Below are 18451 nucleotides of genomic sequence, written 5' to 3'. Positions count from 1 at the left end.
TGGAATTAGAGCTGATTCTTCTCACTGAGGACATTGTTATCAAAGTTATTTTGTTATTTGTGTTAGCAAGGTTCAGCATTAAACAGTGATTATATAAAAATATCTTATTAATTACAGACAATCAAAGAAAGTTTCTTCTGGTCAGACTAAAGAAGAAAATGAAAAATTGAAAATGCAAGAAGATTTACTGAAAGCTCAGGTAAATCTGTACCAAATACTATATTTAAAAAAAAGGGGGAGGGCACTGGGGACATGGTCCTGGACAGCAGGCTACTCTACCCAAGAGTCATATCCAAGGATCAGGTGCTCAAATTTAAAAATCAAATCACAAGAAAACAAATAAAAGATGGATGAGAAGTACCAACAAACTATTGCTTACCCTGTGCAACAGATACAGTTCTTCGATGTTTTGAGCATTTATGTATTCCATGACTTGCCTCCTTCCCTGTTACTCCACAGATTGGCATCATGATTTTCAGTGTCAAAAGAACGAAGAGGGGACTGAAGTGCTTATAGCCCTTATAAACTGGGCTACTGAGGTAGAGATGTTAGCACCATGTATACCACTCCAAAAGGGCACTGCTAATGAGTATAGGAGCTGGGTGCACAGATTGAAAGTGAAATATGATGCGTTGCAAAGAAATACATTTGCTGAATGGATAGGTAACTGTATGTCTTGTGTAGTATAGCCATGAATGTGTACTAGAATTGGAATATCTTGGAGACTGAGATCTCCTAGTCTGAAGGAGAATGGAGAGAGTTTTGGAGGCCCCCGATCGGCTGGGGGATTCTAACCCCAAGTCTGAATATGTAATCCGAAGATGAGCAAAGACACAGAGGATGGTAAATGATTCCTGCAGATATACAGGATGGCGTCTCATAGTTTCATCAGGAATAATCTATCCTGAGACTGTATTCTGCTCCTGAAGTGGGAGGGGGGTTTATTATTACCCAAAAATAAATGGGCATTCTTGTAATTCTTTCTCGCCAGTTTTATGCCTCTACCTACCGCAGGTTTACTTTATAGACACGTTAGAAAACTTCACAGGCTTCCTCAGTTTTCATCTCTGCAGCCACTAGACAGAGGCCTGGGAAAATTCTGGTATTTGACTTACTCTGTAGACTCTTTTTGAAATTTAGCCAGCCTAATGGAATCTTTTACTTAGATGTTCTTCTTCTGACGAAGGTTCCTGCCTCTAAGATCTGTAAGGCTAGTATTCAAAGCTCTAGTCGTAACATGCTTTTAGAGAGTAAGCGAACTATTGTCGTAGAGGTTCTCAATACTTAAGTTTTTCCTAAGAGACTGAGCCTTTCTTTCTGGTACCTTGAATGTATTATGAAGGTGGTACTTGGAATCGTCCACATTGTTAATAAGCATGTGGGCAACCACTTGAGGAAGAATGAAGGGTTATCTTCCAGCGTCCATAAGATCCTCATAATATGTTGTCCATATGCATGTTCACAACCTTCGTACGTGTCTTCCCTTTATGACAATATATAGTAATATTTTGCTGAAACAAGAGAATCTCGAGGTAGAAACACACCAAAAATTTGGTGCGCGCCCCTGTTTTACCATATGCATGAAGCACAAAAGGAAGAAAAAGTGAGTATTTTCCGATTCCTGCTAGGATTAAGTGTGTGATTTTTGTGCTTAGATACCTCCTGTGTGGCTGTAGATATAAGCAGCACAACTTGAAGGTTCTCCAGTTACTGTTAAGTTCTTTTTCAGAATCACTTCCTTTCTGTGAAAGAGTGTGTTCACATAGCTAGTGGATCTTCTCATTCCATCTGTTGATGTTCTGTATATTTTAAATATGCTTTTTATTTATAGCATGTAGTTGTGTTTATCACTGTGATTTATATACATAGAAGTTTTCTTGTATGATATTTGTATAGCATAGATGATTTTGCACAATGGGCTTGTAAATAAATCCTGGTTTCCACATCCTGGTGAAGTAGGAGAATATTATAGTCATTTTACAGATGGGGAGACTGAGGCGTGGAGAGTTTTTGTGGATTATCTAAGGTAATTTAGCAAATCTGAGACTACGAGACAACTATGTGTTTCTGCAGCAGCATAGCTGTTTACTTTTATATGAGCAGAAGTATAGACTGGTGCCAATATATGTTCAGATATTAATCTCTATTGATACATTTCACTGCAAACCTATTCAAGCCAAATTAAAATGTCTCAGTGCTTTGGATGAAACTGCTTGTTTATATTGCTGGAAACCCTAATCTAGATATTTCAAAATAAATTTGTTTGTCAAAACATTGTAATTGGAACATCTACAGTATGATGTTTACTTATCATAGAAGCATCGTATCAGGTTGGAAAAAACATTGTTTGCTAACTATGCAAAAATTCCAAGGTTAGTGACTTAGATTCAAAACATAAACAAGAGTTACAATGTCTGACAGATTCTTTTAATACATCACAGGAATGTCTGCATGTTCTTCAAAGAGAGAAAACAATCCTTGAAGAAAAGCTGAAGAGGGCGTTACAGGTGCTGGTTTAGAAAACATGGAAAATTTTCTCTTTTTTGGGGGGTTCCTATTATGTCAGGAAAATAATCAGTTCTTAATATCTGTTTTAGATAGCAATGCATAACTAGCTTTTTCCTCTAAAAAGCTCTCTTCTGTACACTTCAGCATCCCCAGGACGATAAAGCACAACATATTTAATTTTAAAAGCATTTGCTAACAGATTCTAAAGGAAACTTAATAACTGCCATTTTAGTTCAGATCAGTCCTCTCTTAATCTTGTATCCTTAAGAAATTATAACAACATTGGATACTTTCAGGAAAGAAAAGAGTTTTTCCCGAAATATTCTGCAATGGATAGATATGAGTGTGTCGTGGATAAGCCAGTGGAAAAGATAGGCATTTCTGGGGAAGTAGTACTTGAAGAAAGGAGATTAAACGTCTTTATTTTCCCTTTAATTTGTCCTGGTTTTGGTTTGGGCTTCTTGCTTTAATGTTTTGCTTATAAGGAACAACTTTTTTTTATTTGGGAAACAGAGAAGAGAAATTCCTAGAGGATACTAAAATCACTGTAGTGATCTTTTTTGTCTCCTTTCAGAGAAAAGGGAAAACTAGTGTGAGATTAATTTCACCTAATATTAGTGGTATCACATAAACTGTTCGTTAGAAGAGGCTGACTCTCTCTCCTAACTATAAAAAGAGCCTAGTAGAGCAACTACCTCAGATGCAACTGTTTATCTGAACTGTTTTAGATGTTTATCGTAGGATAAGGTTGTGTTCTAGAAATGCCATTTCTTTCCACTGACTAAAAGGATAAGCAAGATTAATTTGAGACTAAATCAAATATAGACATGGGAGTTAGATGAGGTGAATTGTACAAAGTTTTTCATCTTACACAAGATTATAACTTGCCTATATTATGAATTGGGATACTCGGGAGGAAAAACCCAAAACACCTACATAGTGAAAACAATGATGGGACACGAAAATATAGCAGCTTAAAAAAAAGTAGGAAATAGGAAATTGGTTTGGTCAGACTTTATCCACTGTACTTAATGGTGCAAATTTCACTTGATAGAAATTACATACTTTTGCCATTCTTGTGAAATTTTTATCTACTAGAACATTAATTTGTGTTTTCTAGCTTTTATTTTGAACTTCTGTTTCATAACTTTAGTATTACATTTTAGGGAAGGTGCTACTTTTTAATGTATGAAAGAAGTTTTAACTTGAATGTGCCCTTGAGCTCTTGGGGGATTTTTCAGTAGTTTCTTGTGAAAACTTAATTCGGCTTGCATATTTTCAGCTTATTCCAGCATGAAAAGCTTTAAATAATGGTTTAACCACTTGTTACATATTACTTCTATTTTAAAAGATGCTTTGCTATAGTTGTGCTACAGATATTATTCAAGTGTATATTTGACTGGAAACTTATTTTTTAAATGTAGTGTATTTGAGAATGTGCTCGAATTGAAAAGGATTTAAGGAAGCATTTAAATGCGTTGCTGTTTGGGCTCATTTCAATGCTAATTTTGATGCAAATATTTTTATCATATAGGAAGCTGAAAATGCTAATAAGCAGCTTACAAACTTAGCAACAACTGCCCTTATTCAAGACAAACAAGTTGTTCAAGATGCACACAGTTACAAAAATGCAGAAAAGGGTAATCATGATGATTCTGGCATTGATATGAAAAAATATGCTAAAGATGGCTCTAAGAAAGGCCAAAAACCAACTAAAAATGAAGGCAGCAGAGAAGATCATACAGCGTCGCCATCCAAGTCCATTAGTGAAGCTGATGAATTAGTACACAAAGTACTAGCGAAGAACGAAATGAAACAAGCAATAAGCAAAAGGAGAAGTCCTGGAGAAATGGGGAAAACTGAAGAAGTTGCAACACCATCTCAAAAGAAGGATGTTAAGCTAGGAAAAAAAGGATTAACAGAGGGAAAGAAGACTGAAGATCATGGTATTTCAGCAAGCAAGTTAAAAGAAAAGTATCTTTTTCAGGAGCAAGGAGAGTCATACAAACCTAAAGAATTACTTCCTAACATGGAAGAGACTCCAAGTCTTCCTACTTATCCATCTGTGCAAGAAAACATGCAGTATTCTTCTAAACATCCTGATGAGAAGCCAACATCGTTGTTATCTAGTAAAACCCAGCAAAAGTCAACAGCAACTAGAGCAAACAGAAAATCGGAGTCTGTAAGAACACTTTTTAAAAATCTTCTTCTGTGTTTACCTTTTATTTTTTCTTTTTTTTCCTACTTAAAAGCAGGATGAATTGATAGAAAACTCTACTCCATTTACAGTTAAGATTTACTTTTCAGGAATGATAATTCTAAATTACACTATCCAGAATAACCTTTTGGAGACCTATATGTTGTTTGTTGGGAAGAACTAGTTCTGAACTGCAAATGCACAGGAGACAGTGTCCTTACCTGCTTATGCAGGAGCCTGGGATGCTTGTAATAGCAGGACCAGGCTGGGCACAGAGATACTATTCTGAAAATGCTGGTTCACCGTTCTCCTGGCACTGGCACAGGCTTTATGAAGTGAGGTGCTTTATGAAGTGTTCCATATTTGACATCCTGTTTATTTTTATTTATCCTTGATTATCTTTCTACTTGCCTGTCAGTTAATTAAATACTAGCTCAGTCTTCATCATGAGGACAAAGTGCAAGCTTGCATCTCAGTGGGAGCTGTGAATCTCACCTCAGGGCGGTATGAATCTTAGACTGTCTCTCTGCAGCTGTCTTCAGTCCACGCTGGCCATTCACACACAGCCTAACTGGTGTTGCTAGCGAATGCAGATTTTTGGAAGTCACCAGCTAGCTCATAATAGCCTTGTCCAGGTAATCTGCCAGCTGGTGTAAGTCAAGGGTTTTGAAGCTCCGTGGGGCTTCTCTTCTTTCTCTAAATGCATTCTTTGTACAAATTATGCTTGCTCCTAGGCTATTTGAGAGATATAGTATGCTATAGTGTTGGCAAGGGGGATGCTATTCTTCTGGGATTCAGAATCTCCCCTAAACAGAGGGAAGCTGACCATTCATGTCTCAGGGTGGTACCAGAAGCACAGGGTGCTGGGAAATGCCACTAATAAGTACCTCTTCTAATTCCTGCAGGTTTAGTACTGGTATCCTAGGATGTCCCTAATTGTCCACTTAGTAATGACTTACGTGATCCTTTCCTGGAGGATTAGTCTGGCCCATAGATAGACCTGATGAAGTAGAGTGTACTCAGAAGTGAGAAACAATAGCTGAAGGCATGTGTCAAGCATAAACCCCTTGTGTGGAGGATACCAGTATGGTGTTGTGTTGTGCATGAGGTGAATGCATGGTGAATGTGGGGCTCATTTATGGGTGTATGAGGACAGGGTGTGTCCTATTTCCTAGGAAGTATGAACACAGCCAGTGTGCTCTGCAGGATCCTAACCTTAAAGTGTTTTGTCTCAGTTGGTCCAGGGACTACATTTCATTCCTCACTGTGGACAAAAGTGGTACCACAATACTCTAGGTGACACAGCCATGATTTTATTGACTCTTGCATTAGCAGTGTAACCTTAAAAATGCTGTTCCTTTCCAAACTGTTAAAAATAATTGAGCCTTATCGATCACTCATGCTGTCTCACTCCCCTATTTGTGTTGCTTCACTGATTTCCTTTTGTCCCTGCAAATTTACCTGACATAAGCCCTGAAATAGCTTTGTGTAAGTCGCACATCATTTTTCTTCTTCACTCTTTTCACAAAGTAATGCCTGTAAAAATCAGCTAATAAAGTTTCCCAATTGTCTTAATATAGAATATTTCTCAATTATTTTCCTATTTAAGTATATTGTTTTTGTACAGCCTTTGAAATCAGACCCCAAAGGACTGGTTACAGCTAAAGTAACCTCAGAAGCAAATGAAGGAGTTTCCCTGGATAACAGGTAGGAGTAGTGTAGAGAATGAAAAGTATAGCTTTATGGCCTATAATATTTTAATTCTTCAGTATTTTTTGAATGGATCTAAAATTACCAATATAAAGATTCTGAAATTTTAATTTGCATAAAATATATTTAGAGGCTTAGAGCAGGGAAAATCTTTAGGGTTTTATTCACAGGGTACAAGGTGAGCAAGGTTACAGTGGCTTACATCTAAATTGATTAAAAATTTGTTGAAGTTTTAAATACTTCAGTAAATATAGTGCAATCACATGTGGTCAGATCTCAGATGTTCAGATTCTTTTTATTTCATAGCAGTCCCTATGCAAACTTAGAGTTCAGAGGTTCTAGACATCTTTGAAATGTTTTGTTAAAGAAAGAAGTATTATGTTTTAGTGCTTCTTCATCTATCTATCTATGGATGTATATTTATTTATATATATCTACATAGAGATATTCATAGAGACATACATATATATAAATATATTCTACTTTTGGTACTTGTACTTGAGACTGGAGTCATCTTTCTTGCAGAATCCTATTAGGGTGCACATGAAGCCAGCATGTTCTTATTCTTCCATATATTTGGTATAAAGTGTTGTGCAGCCCTCACTGCTAACCCTATTCTCCTTGCAAGCTTTGGTGGTGAGACCAACCTCTATAACGTAGTTTAGAAGGATTTTTATTTTAAATTGTATTACATGTGCTAGGAATAATGGTACAAAGTATTGCGGCAAGATTTCCATAGCGTGCACCTTCCTTTATCTCTTACTGGGAATGTCTTTCTGAGATTAGCTGATCACAGGTAGATCGGAACCCATCTGTCCTGCAAAGGGTAGTTATGTGGCATGAAGTAGTGTTACATGTTTCTGATTTATATGAGGTAGTGGCAAGGATGTGAGAATAGCCTTATGGAAAGAAAGGGAGATGGAAGCATTGGGGGTTGTGCATATTTAGTTATACTATTCAAGACAGGATTTACATCTTCTAGATTAAACAAATGATCCTTGTCTCTCCCTGTATAGCCTTCTACTGCTCTGTTGTTGCAGAGGGGCGGTCAGGAAGTTGTTAAAGACCATCTCTGAAGCAGAAACTGGTACCTGTGCTCCTGCCACTCTGAGATAACAGGAGTTGAAACTCCTGTAGTTTAGAGTATGTGTGCTTTTCTGTCCCTCACCATCTTTTCCTAGTAAGAACAGGGCTCAGCCCTTTTCTGGCAGTCCAGGTTGTAAAGGCAGGTAAGTAAGAGGAAAGAAAACTTAGATGGCATCGAAGAAAATAAGTCTTAATTTTTTGTGTAGAGCAACTGAAAGCTTAATGCATTTCATACAGATATATTTCTCTCAAATAAGAACTTACCTTCTTTGATCTTTAAGCTAATGCTGACTGTTTTAAAACCTTACAGCGCAGGGGAAGATGCATGTGGCACCACAGATTCAGGTTTCGTGAACCTTCCAAAAATCCAAGAAGAGTCACAGTCACGTTTCTCCTTAAATTGTCAAGAACAGTTATTGCCCGAGTCTTTAAATGTACATGAAGATTCACCCCAACTAATCTCAGAAAGGCAGAAGACCGCTGTGTCTGCTAGAGGCAGTATCCGAGGACAAGATCATTCTTTACCATTGTGTGAAAACAATACATTGCCATCAGTTTTACCTCCCAAAAATCAAGATGTGGCTCCTCTTAAAAGCTCCCTGACCAGTCCTAAAAAACCTTCTGAATCTCAGGATGCTGAAGAAGTTTCTGTTTTCCCTATTGAAAAGATAACCACTTTGGAGACCCAGGAAAAAATGTTTGCAGCTGTTACTCAAGAAGATAAAAAGGCGTCTATTCCAGTTCTTCCTGTCACACACACTACAGTACAGTATTGCTTATTTTCATTTTATGTAGTTTCCAATGATTTTGAGCTAGATTTTGCAACTCCAATAGTAGTGAGCAGATACTTATATATTTCTTTAGATTTAATAATATATTTCTTTTGATTTAATAATCAGTAGTTGAATAACTACCTGGATCATCATTAGCTCTGAGGGTTAATCCCCAAAGTAATATGCACAATTACTGGTGATAGTTAAGTATTCCTTTGATACAATGTGGAATTTATTAACAAAAATAAATACACAAAATCGTTTTCCCCTACACAGAGTAGGAATCAAAAGAAAGGAGGGAGGCTGATTTCTTTTGGTTCAAAGTTCCAGGTTCTCCCTAGCTACCATTATGTTCAAAAAGCGTTGTTTTTTTTTTTTTTCCCTCTGCTCGCTCTCTCCACTCGCTCTCTCCCCTCGCTCTTCTTTTTCCCTGGTTGTGTGTCTCAGATATACACAGCTCCACTAAAAACTATCAGGCATTCTCATTTGCGTTAAGAAAATTGAAAGAAAACTTTTCTGACCTTGTGGTTTAGTTACTCACCTAGCTTGGCTGTCTGATCTGAGACTCGTCTGGATTTTGTTATTTTAGCTATTTATTTTCTCTCTGACACTTCAGATCTTTCATACCGTTCTGAAGAAGACCCAGTGTTAGCAGGAGGGTTAAAGGTATTATTCCAGGCATCCTATAATGCAGACATGAGATAATCCTCCTGGGAAGCCAAGTGTTAAGTTTATGAAGGGAGTATCTTAAACTTCTTGAGTGAATGTCTTAAACTTCTTCTCACTCTCCTGAGTGAGAACTCTAATTCACTCTACTGTCATGCGAGAGAAAGATATCGTTATTGTCCTCGTTTCTGTATGGAAATCGCTGCTGGATTTTGTTAACTCAAAGCCTGTGTTTCAAATAGAGAGAGAGAGCTATTACATACAGTCAGTGTAGAATGTTGCGGTCTAGGGACAGCCGTGTTTTGTTGTCTCCTCCTTTTAATGATGACACTTAGACAGGATTGATGTACTCAGATTTCCAGAAGCTTCATGTGTATAGAAAACCTTTTGAGTCAATATGGAAGTTCTTACCAATCTGAGACGCCTCTAGAGCTAAGAGGTGCTGGACAATAAGGATATTTTAACTCATCTCAGAGTTGGTCGCTTGAATACTGCTTATGCTGAAACTTAGATGGAGCGCGTGTACCCTGATGTTCTATTTTCATAGATTAAATAGCACAACAGACTTTTGACTTTCACTCTTTCTTTTTGCAATAGAATGTAATTGTTTCATATTACATTTTGATACTGTTTTTTGATTTAAAGACATTTCAATCTGGTGTTCAAGATTTGCCAAAAGTTTGTAAGGCAAAATGCATTGTAAAACATGTACTTTGTCAGAATATTGAGTTTTTGAGGAGATTAACACGGTGGATATACCTTCCTGTAAACAGTGTTGTAAAGAGTGATGCATATCTGAGATTTAGAGATCAAGGAGGTTATGGAAATATAGTTCAAGTTAAGGCAATGTACTATCCACATTTCATATATGTTTTATACTATAAAGAGTCATTTGTCAGGACTGTGAGATTTACACTGGCAAAACCCCAATTCTTTGGCTTTTATAATAACTGCACTAATTCATATAATAATTTTCAATACGTATTATTAACGTTACTTATAAATATTGGTAAATGCTGTTATTCACTTGTTGCAGATGAGATCTGTGACACAAAGAGACAGTTATTTTTCTAGTATCTCATAGGCACCTGTGGCAATATTGGGGAAGAAAAATTAGGTGTACTTTTGGTACAAATGTTCTTAGTGCTATTGAGACGAGTATAGTACTTTAGGTTGCTGCCATGAAACTTTTAATTTCTGTGCATTATCTCACTGCTTTATCTCAGTATAATTTAGAGCATCTCTACTGATTGCTCGGAATTATGTCAGTATTCAGGGGTGGTTTTATTTCTTTACTTTCCATCTGAATAGAAGACCTTGTATTTTAATCACGTAAACTAACTCCATCCAGCTTTCAGGCAGGCTTCCTTCATATTCTTGGAAAAACAGTGCTTCTGAAGGAGGATAGAGTATGGTATTTGTACTTCTCACTTCCCATAAAAATAGTCTTATGCTGTAGGAGACTCCTTTTTTATGTGTTTATTGGCTAATATAGTATCAAGTATCAATCTTAACTCCCTTTATCTTACCAATAAATGGAAACTCAGTACATGAAAAAAATGAGCAGATTAATTAGTTCACTCCAGCTGCAGTGAGAAAGACTTTTTTTTTTTTTTAAAAAGTCTGGAGGAGCCAGATTCTAGGGTTTCTGCAAAACTTTGTCTTTGATACAGATCATTTTAGACTACTGTCTTGCAAAATATTCCATCAGTACAGCTGAGAAGGCAGCAAACTGTTATAAAGTGGAGAGAATAGTGGCTGGGAGTATGGACTAAAAGTAGAAACTTCTAAAATCAGTTTTGATGCCAAATAAAATGTTCCATTGAACTGCAGTCCCAAGACAGCAGGAGATGATTTTTGAGAAGAAATAACTTAATACTCTTAAGTATTTATTTTCCAAGATATTGGTCACCACAGTCCCTGCAAATTTACATGTCCATTTTGTCTGTTTTACTCTTCAAGTCTCTTTTGTGAACTTAGTATAGTAGCGATACATTTGAGAAGCAGCAAAGGCAAATGAGAAGGATAGTTTATTCATTTCTCTTGTACACCATACAGGTGAATTTAATAATTTTTTTATATTACTACCATATCGCTCTGCCAGTACTCTCCCTATTTTAGCAGTTGCTGCTTAGCACAGCTTCATTCTATGAGGAAAGCCACCTTGTTTGTAATCTGAACTGCAGCTGTTTAAACATGGAGAAATTGATTGCAGTAGAAGGAGTGCCCTTGTTTTCTTAACTGACCTATTGTTTCAGTTTTGTTTTATTCCTATTAGCATTGTAAGATGTTTCACTTCTAATATCTCTCATTGTTTTGAGGATGACAATACCAATATAAAGGAATGACATCAAGATTAAAGAGGTGCAACTGTGCTTTACATTTTTCCCAAATTATCCATGGGCTCTTGGGCCTGTAGGTTGCTGTGTTTGAATGCATTCGTTAGTTTTGCTTACCTAAATTATAGCTAAGCAGAAATCCTTTCATGAGTTAATGTTCAGCAGTGAAGACAACATATTAAGACTTCTGGGGTCATGTGCATGAGAAGATTTTCTAGGTTAGACTTGATCATTTCAATACTTTTGCGTGACACAAGTAGCGCAGAAAATATATTGGGATGTATTGAAGTGTGTTACAACGTGTCATGCTTAAATTATAATATTTTGATTTGAGAGCAATGTACAAGATCTCATGAGGGGCTGAGGTAAGAACCTAACCTTGAAACTGGAATCTATAAGATTATCCTGTAAATATGTTAAAATACAATCAATAACAGTTTTGAGTAAAATACCTTAATGTTCTCTAGCCGTGCGGAACGATGAGTATGACTAGAGTCTTAATGTAGTAGAACAAAACTGCAAGAGTGCGGTATAGAAGCAGTAATACTCTACAGCAAGCCTCTAGCATCTGTGTTTTTCTTTGTACATCAGAATATACAAAAAGGCTTTTTCTTTCCAAGACTAGTGTGTGAGAGAGCTTTCTTTGGCCTAGCGCTGTTCCCACAGTTCAGCAGTTCAAAACACGTCTTCTCAGACCCCAAATAAAGATAACCCATGTTCTGTAATTTCTCAAATATTGAAGTTTTTTTTAATTGTCAAGTGCCAACATGTCATTGGTGGATTTTTCTTTTCATCACTAAATACTTTTCGGTCTTGATAAAGTGGAAGGAAAAAAGGAAAGATGGAACTTCATCTCTGTGTAAAGTTCTGTAAATTTAATGATGAACACAAAATGAGAGAAAGAAGAAAAATATTATTGCATTTATCTATTTAGGAATTCATTTTATCAGATGAACTAATTACTTCTGAGTTCTCAAAGATAATTTGTTCATTTATAGTTTGATTATGTTTAATCAGGACTTGGATATGTTAAAATAAGAACACTCACCAGTTGCCTGTTCTTGTATTATTAGCAACAATATAACATAATGCTATTACTTTTATTTATAGACTGTAACTTTGGAAACTCACTTGCTTGAGGAAAAAAATCTTCCATGCGCTCAAGAAGTAGCTGTTAAAGGTAAATATTTTCTTCTCCTTTGAAAAGAAAGAAAAGAGCAATATGTGACCATAGCTACTACCATCATGCTGGAATATATTACCAAGAGATGTTGGAAGATGCTTCCCGAATTCACTATTTTAAGTGTATCAAGAAGCATTTTTATCTGAAACACTGGGACTTTCTTATGCCAATGAATGTATTTTTAACTGAATTGACTATGAATAGAAGATGCAGGTAAACATAGGCAATTTAATGCTATCAGGGATGTTGATCTTGCCCAGCACCATCCTAGGCGTATATATCTGTAACAGTCTTTGCAAGAAGACGGATGATATTTAGATGAGCTATTATAGAAAGTTAGAGAAGAACCATAATTAATTGAGCTGGTATGTGCTCTGATAAGAGCAAATTTGCCATTGTGTTGGGTACATATTCTCATCATGCAAATAAGTTGCAAGATATAAAGTAATGTAAACTAAACGCTCATTTTTAGCTATATGAGTAACAATAGAAATATCATAGATTTTATTACTGGTTTTGATCTTTAGACTAAGGATAAACATAAAACTGAAACTGTTTTATAGTAACGGTGCTTCAGCCGTTTCAAAGATTCCTTATGTTAACAGGAGAGCATGCAGTGACTTCAATGTTAACGATAATCAAGGCTATAGTATATTATTCATTTATATAAAAGACACTATACTCCAGAAGATCATACTATTAAATTTAGAACATAATTTCAAAGTAAAATGTGTTACTCTGTTTTTTCAGTCCTAGATTAAGATCTATGTGATTTCATTAGGTAACTTTTTGCTTTTGTTACGTTCTCAATGAGATAGAACTTTTATCAAATGCAGGAGGACTTCCATTAATAACTCAAATGAATAAAATGCAGCAAGCATCAACGCTTTCACTAGCAGAAGCAGACCTGAACACTGGTAAGTAAAAAGCTAATAATTTAGGAATCTGGTAAGAGAAGTTATAAATTACCTAATGACGTTGACAGTTTGCTCTCAGTGAACTGTTTTTTGTTTTGTTTTGTTTGTTTTTAATAACTTTTAGTAAAGCTTGACCAACTGCCAAAAAAATCCCAGGGACCACTGAGTTTTTGCTATTTCTTCATCTATCTGTATAAAATGGCTAATGAGGATGATATAATAAAGGATGAGATAGAGCAAAATCTAAAATCTTCATATGCAGAAGAAACTACAGATGTTGTTAGAACAACCTAATTACTTGAACACAATCTGTGCCATATGTGCTTTCCAAAATGGGCCAAAGTGTCCTATCTGGATTGGTATACACAACATCTTCATTGCTGAATGAAACTGTATGGAATGTTTACCTACCCAACAGCAATTCAGAGATGTAGAGTCCAGAAAGTCACTTCAAATATTATTAGCGACACAAAAGAGAACCCCAGAGACCTCCCTTCAGAGATGAGAGGGCATGAGGTAATGATTGCTTGTGCTGGGAAGCTGTGAATACCCTCACTCTTCCTTAGCTGCAACTCTGAAATTGCAACCATACTATTCAAGGCATGATACGGGTAAAATAGGAAATAATTATTTTTTGAACCCCAGCATTAGCTGCACATGGTCATCCCACTGTACTTATGCTGAGTGTTGGTAAATAAAAATTCTGTGTTTCAGTCTGTTCTTCTTCTTTCTTTTTTCACCGAGGTCTCACAGGACATTCCTGCAGAAAGAAATGCAATAATAGCTAGTTCTTAGAGTTATAGAAAGTTTACATTGTTCTCTTTAGTCAGTACTCTATGTCAGTTTCCAGAGGAAACCCGTTAGAAACTGTCTAGAAGTTTTGTCTATTGAATGTCTTTCTGAATAGCTTTTATCTTTGTCTAGGGAAGAAAACAGCCGAGCTTTTGCACAGTATGCTTGCTAAGCTGTCACCAGGTATAGATGATCTGCAAGACATGGAAGCTTTTGAAGACAGTGAAATAGAGAGCAGTGCTGGTAAATACAGAATAATTAACAGATCTGTATTCTATTATTTAGGTACTTGTTTGTTTTACTATAGCAACTCATATGCACTTGTTCAAGAAGTATTACTACTCTAGCAACTCCTGGTCTAAAGACAAGAAAGCAGATTAGTGAGAATTCCTGGAGACATCACGAAAAGCAGAATTATTTTAAGAGAAACTTAAATAGGCTAAAAGGTTTTAAATTATTTACTATATAGATGACAGACTATCAAATTAAACAAGATGGAATACTGGCAGAGTGTACAGCATGCCGTAAAATTTAATAGGCAAATATGTAGGGAACTGTAGAGCTATATAGAAGAATAGGAAGAATATCTATCTACAACTGCATAAAGTTGAGTATGGGCTAATATATCCTGCCAAGAAGCTCAGTATCACTGTTGCTAGGCTTCTTCAATACCTGGCTAGTTTAAAACTAGCTCAGGTACCTCTTCAACTTGGTAACTGGTGTAGACATTCTACATAATACACTATTTTTTAAAAATAAGATGTAGATTTTTATATATCACATAGACAAAAGCAATACTGAAAACGTTACATGTGATGTGAAAGAGAACTGAGAGCTGGTGGAAGAGTTCAGATGGGACAATGATGAGGCAAGGGTGTTACATGAACAAAGCATAAGGACTGAAAGGAGGCAACTTTTACATTTGGACAGACAGGGAAGGAGGAGGCTGACTAGAGGTTAGGCTTTGGAAAGGAAAGATAAAATGGAAAAATGTTGAAAAAGAAAACAGCAGGAGTTTGGTTTTTTTTCTTTTGTTTTGTTTTAACACTTTAAGGGAAAAACTTAAAAATTATCCTGAGATTATGGGTCTGAGTATCAGGAAAGCTAGTAGTGAAAAGTAGAGATGCAGGGAGTTTTTTTGGGGAAAAAAAAGGTATTAGCTCTTTTTCACAAGTTTATTTCAAGCAAATAAAACCTTGAAATGGGAGAAGGACAGATGGAGAGTTTTGCAAGAGGAGCAATTAATGGTGCTGAGCCAATGGTGAGTCATCAACATGGAAATGAAAACTTCTTTTAAACATTGTTTACATATGGGCTAATAATCTATTACATCACTGTTATTTTTAATACTAAAGTTTTAAAGTTCAAGATCCAGCTGATAGAATGCAGTTTTTAAAAGAAATATATAAATGTAATTTTCCAACTGAGGATTGATATCTTGCGCTTTTTGCAGAGGGTAGATTAAGTAAGCTACCAAAACTTCTTGCAAGCTTAGAGTCAAACCTGAAAGATCTGCAAGAAGCACTGGCTCTGGGAGGTGGCCAAACAAGCAATGTAAGCGGTAAGTAGAGAGCTGAAGTCCGATATCAGAATGTTTATTCAGTAACAGTTCTTTTGTGCCCATATAGTAGAATCATTGGAACAATCCTGCTAGGAATCTTCCTGGAGTAACAATGCAAGACTGGATTTTTATAAACATGGAAATGATTTTAGCCAATTCTATTGTTTGGAGTTCTTTTGAGACCTGTGTAAAAAAAGTTAAGAATTTGAAAGCAATGTTTCTTCTTGCATATGTGAAAAAGAACATCAACCAAAGGGAAAGGGCTGGTCCCACACTCGAGTGTGATGTTTTACGCTGACTAAACACAACTTTGGTACTCTTAAAGAAAGCGCATTTTAAGTGATTGATAACTCACAACAGTGGAATATATACATAAGAAATATTCTTCTAATCTAGGTCTGCCGTAGTAGATTGTCACTATAATTGTTAAACGTTATCAGAGGTACTATAAGGTAAATATTTCATTAGACAAACTATGTGGTGTTATTTCTTAAGCTGTACAAGGTTTTAATATGCATGCAGTATTTCGTATGTGATAACTCATAACAGTTTGCAGAATGGAGTAATTCTTCAATTTAAGTACTTTTAAAACATTTTAAAAATATTTTGGGTAGTTGCTGTGTATGATATTTAGTATACTATAATTACTATGAGACAGCCAAGGCAACTTTGCAGCAGTAAATACTATAGCTTAACATTTTCTATTAGAAGAACTTGTAAAACTTTAAAATATGTAATATATTTTTCTCTATTTTGTGGGTTAAAATCATCCCTTTTCTACAGAAAACTGTGGATATGAGCTAAAAAGAATGTTAGCTGCAAGTTTGGAAGCAAAGCTGAAAGATCTGCAGCAAGTGGAGGCTTTCATAGCTGATCAACTAGGCGTACGCGGGTCTGATGGTGAGAGGAAATTTTATCTATATGTAGATACGACTTTGGTAGACAGTCATGGATCTTTATGGATTTTGTACCGAAAATTTGTACTAAATATTTACTGAAAACATATATTATTATTTGCATCTATCAGTGGAGAAGAATACTCTGATTTGGAATACATTAAATGATCCTATTTCCTAGTCATAGGAGACACTTGAGAAAATATTCTGAACTGACCTATACACCAGAAAGGAGAGTTAGCCTTCAGAGTCTCCTGCTCTATCCAGGCATATGAAGACAGGCAAAAAAAAAAAAAAAAAAAAAAAAAGAGAAAATTATAAAGTTTTTTTCTTGATAAATCCCTCAATGTCTTTCTGTCTCCCACACATACAAACACACATCCTCACTCCTGAGCAAATCTTAACTTTAACAGACAATCTGGTCTAGCAACTGAAAGTAAAATGTCTCTTATTTTCTTTCACATGGCATGAGGGAAGTCGATGAGGGCAAGAATTTGTCTGCAGATTAAGTTACCTAACAGGGTACTCACCAAGGCCAAAAGAACTCATGTGCTATGAGGATCCAAGAATTTACTGAGCACGCAGCAATTCACAAGCAATAATGAACAGGCTATTCCTACCTCCCTACCTATTTTCAAGTACTTGTGGGTTCTCAAGGTGAGAACTTACTTCCTTGGGTGAGACGTCATGGCAGTATGCTAAGTTCTCATCAGAACGGGTTGATTTCTTGATCTGTTGATTGTGTCATTGTCTGTCTTACCTTTGAGGTTATCTGGATCACTTCTATACACTGCTGATGTGACCTTTTGTTAGTGGAACCCAAGTATTTACGAGAGAGGCATAAATATGCTGACTGTAACTGGCTGTAATTGACTTTTGCATGCTTTCATATAGCTTGCTAAGGACTTTCACTTTTCACATAACCTCAAGAAGAAAAATTATTAATAGCTAATAACACTGTAATAACCACATTCAGCCATACCATTGGTCCATTTTGGAATACTCCATGGGCTTGTTTGGGCCCATAGCAGGTAGATGCCTTCATTTGCGCTAGATACCTTAGCTATAGTCAATGGAGTTCAGAGAACAGAACGTCCTGCCTTAAGCAGGACCACCTACGTCTGCTGATATTGTGCTTCTAAAGCCCTCTGAACTGCTACAGGGCCATCTAGCCAGATGATAGGGTTTAGTTGTCAGATCAGCTTGCTGTAAAAGGTAGCATCTACATTCCCTGCAAATAATTCCACCTCTTTTTTGAGCCACTCATTCCTGAAGAGCTATCACTTGGATGTACCTGTAACCTGTTCCTAATAGCCAAGGAGAATCATCTCTGAAGTTCTATTTCCGACTTTCTGCTGCTCTTAAGCAAGGAGGGATGTTTCCCGGCTTGCTTTTTGAAAGGCTGCTGCTTTGACTCCTCAGAAGCAGAGGGGGTAGAAATTGACAGAGCGCTAAAAGGGAATAATTGGAAGATTGTGGAAAAAGAAAGGATTCTGTAGCCACAGAAGAAGAGTTACAAAGAAGGGAAGGCCTAGGGAAAGATAAGAAATCATTCCAAGTTCAATACGCTAAGAATGAAAGGAAAATGAATAAAATAGGATATGAGATAGCAGTTTTCAGAGGATGAAAATTTTCCAGAAGTTTTGATGTTTGTGTTGGCAAAGAAATTTCTGTAGAACAGCATGGTGAACAGAGAAAATACAGATGAGACAAAAGAACCTCAGTGGAATGTGGAAAAAAAGAAGAGGAACAGGAGGTGTTAGAAAATGGAGTAGAAAATAATGGGAGGGAGAGATAGAAAGAAAATGGAGATTATGGAAATA

At 36.3% G+C, this 18451-nt stretch overlaps 1 protein-coding gene across 1 annotated transcript in view; it reads left to right on the top strand.

Moving 5' to 3' along the window:
• LOC138066366 (myosin-11-like) overlaps positions 1 to 18451 on the top strand; it is a 37925-nt gene that overhangs the window by 323 nt on the left and 19151 nt on the right. Inside the window, exons 2-11 of the mRNA XM_068935985.1 lie at positions 118 to 199; positions 2442 to 2507; positions 4043 to 4690; positions 6333 to 6412; positions 7812 to 8265; positions 12390 to 12459; positions 13299 to 13379; positions 14304 to 14414; positions 15625 to 15732; positions 16516 to 16632. Coding sequence (XP_068792086.1) covers positions 118 to 199; positions 2442 to 2507; positions 4043 to 4690; positions 6333 to 6412; positions 7812 to 8265; positions 12390 to 12459; positions 13299 to 13379; positions 14304 to 14414; positions 15625 to 15732; positions 16516 to 16632 — 1817 coding nt within the window. The remainder of the gene's footprint in view (positions 1 to 117; positions 200 to 2441; positions 2508 to 4042; positions 4691 to 6332; positions 6413 to 7811; positions 8266 to 12389; positions 12460 to 13298; positions 13380 to 14303; positions 14415 to 15624; positions 15733 to 16515; positions 16633 to 18451) is intronic.

The sequence above is a fragment of the Struthio camelus genome, chromosome 2, assembly GCF_040807025.1.
Source record: "Struthio camelus isolate bStrCam1 chromosome 2, bStrCam1.hap1, whole genome shotgun sequence".
Taxonomy (NCBI): Eukaryota; Metazoa; Chordata; class Aves; order Struthioniformes; family Struthionidae; genus Struthio; species Struthio camelus.
Note: the sequence above shows the minus strand (reverse complement) of the source record. Positions and strands in the feature narration are given on the sequence as shown.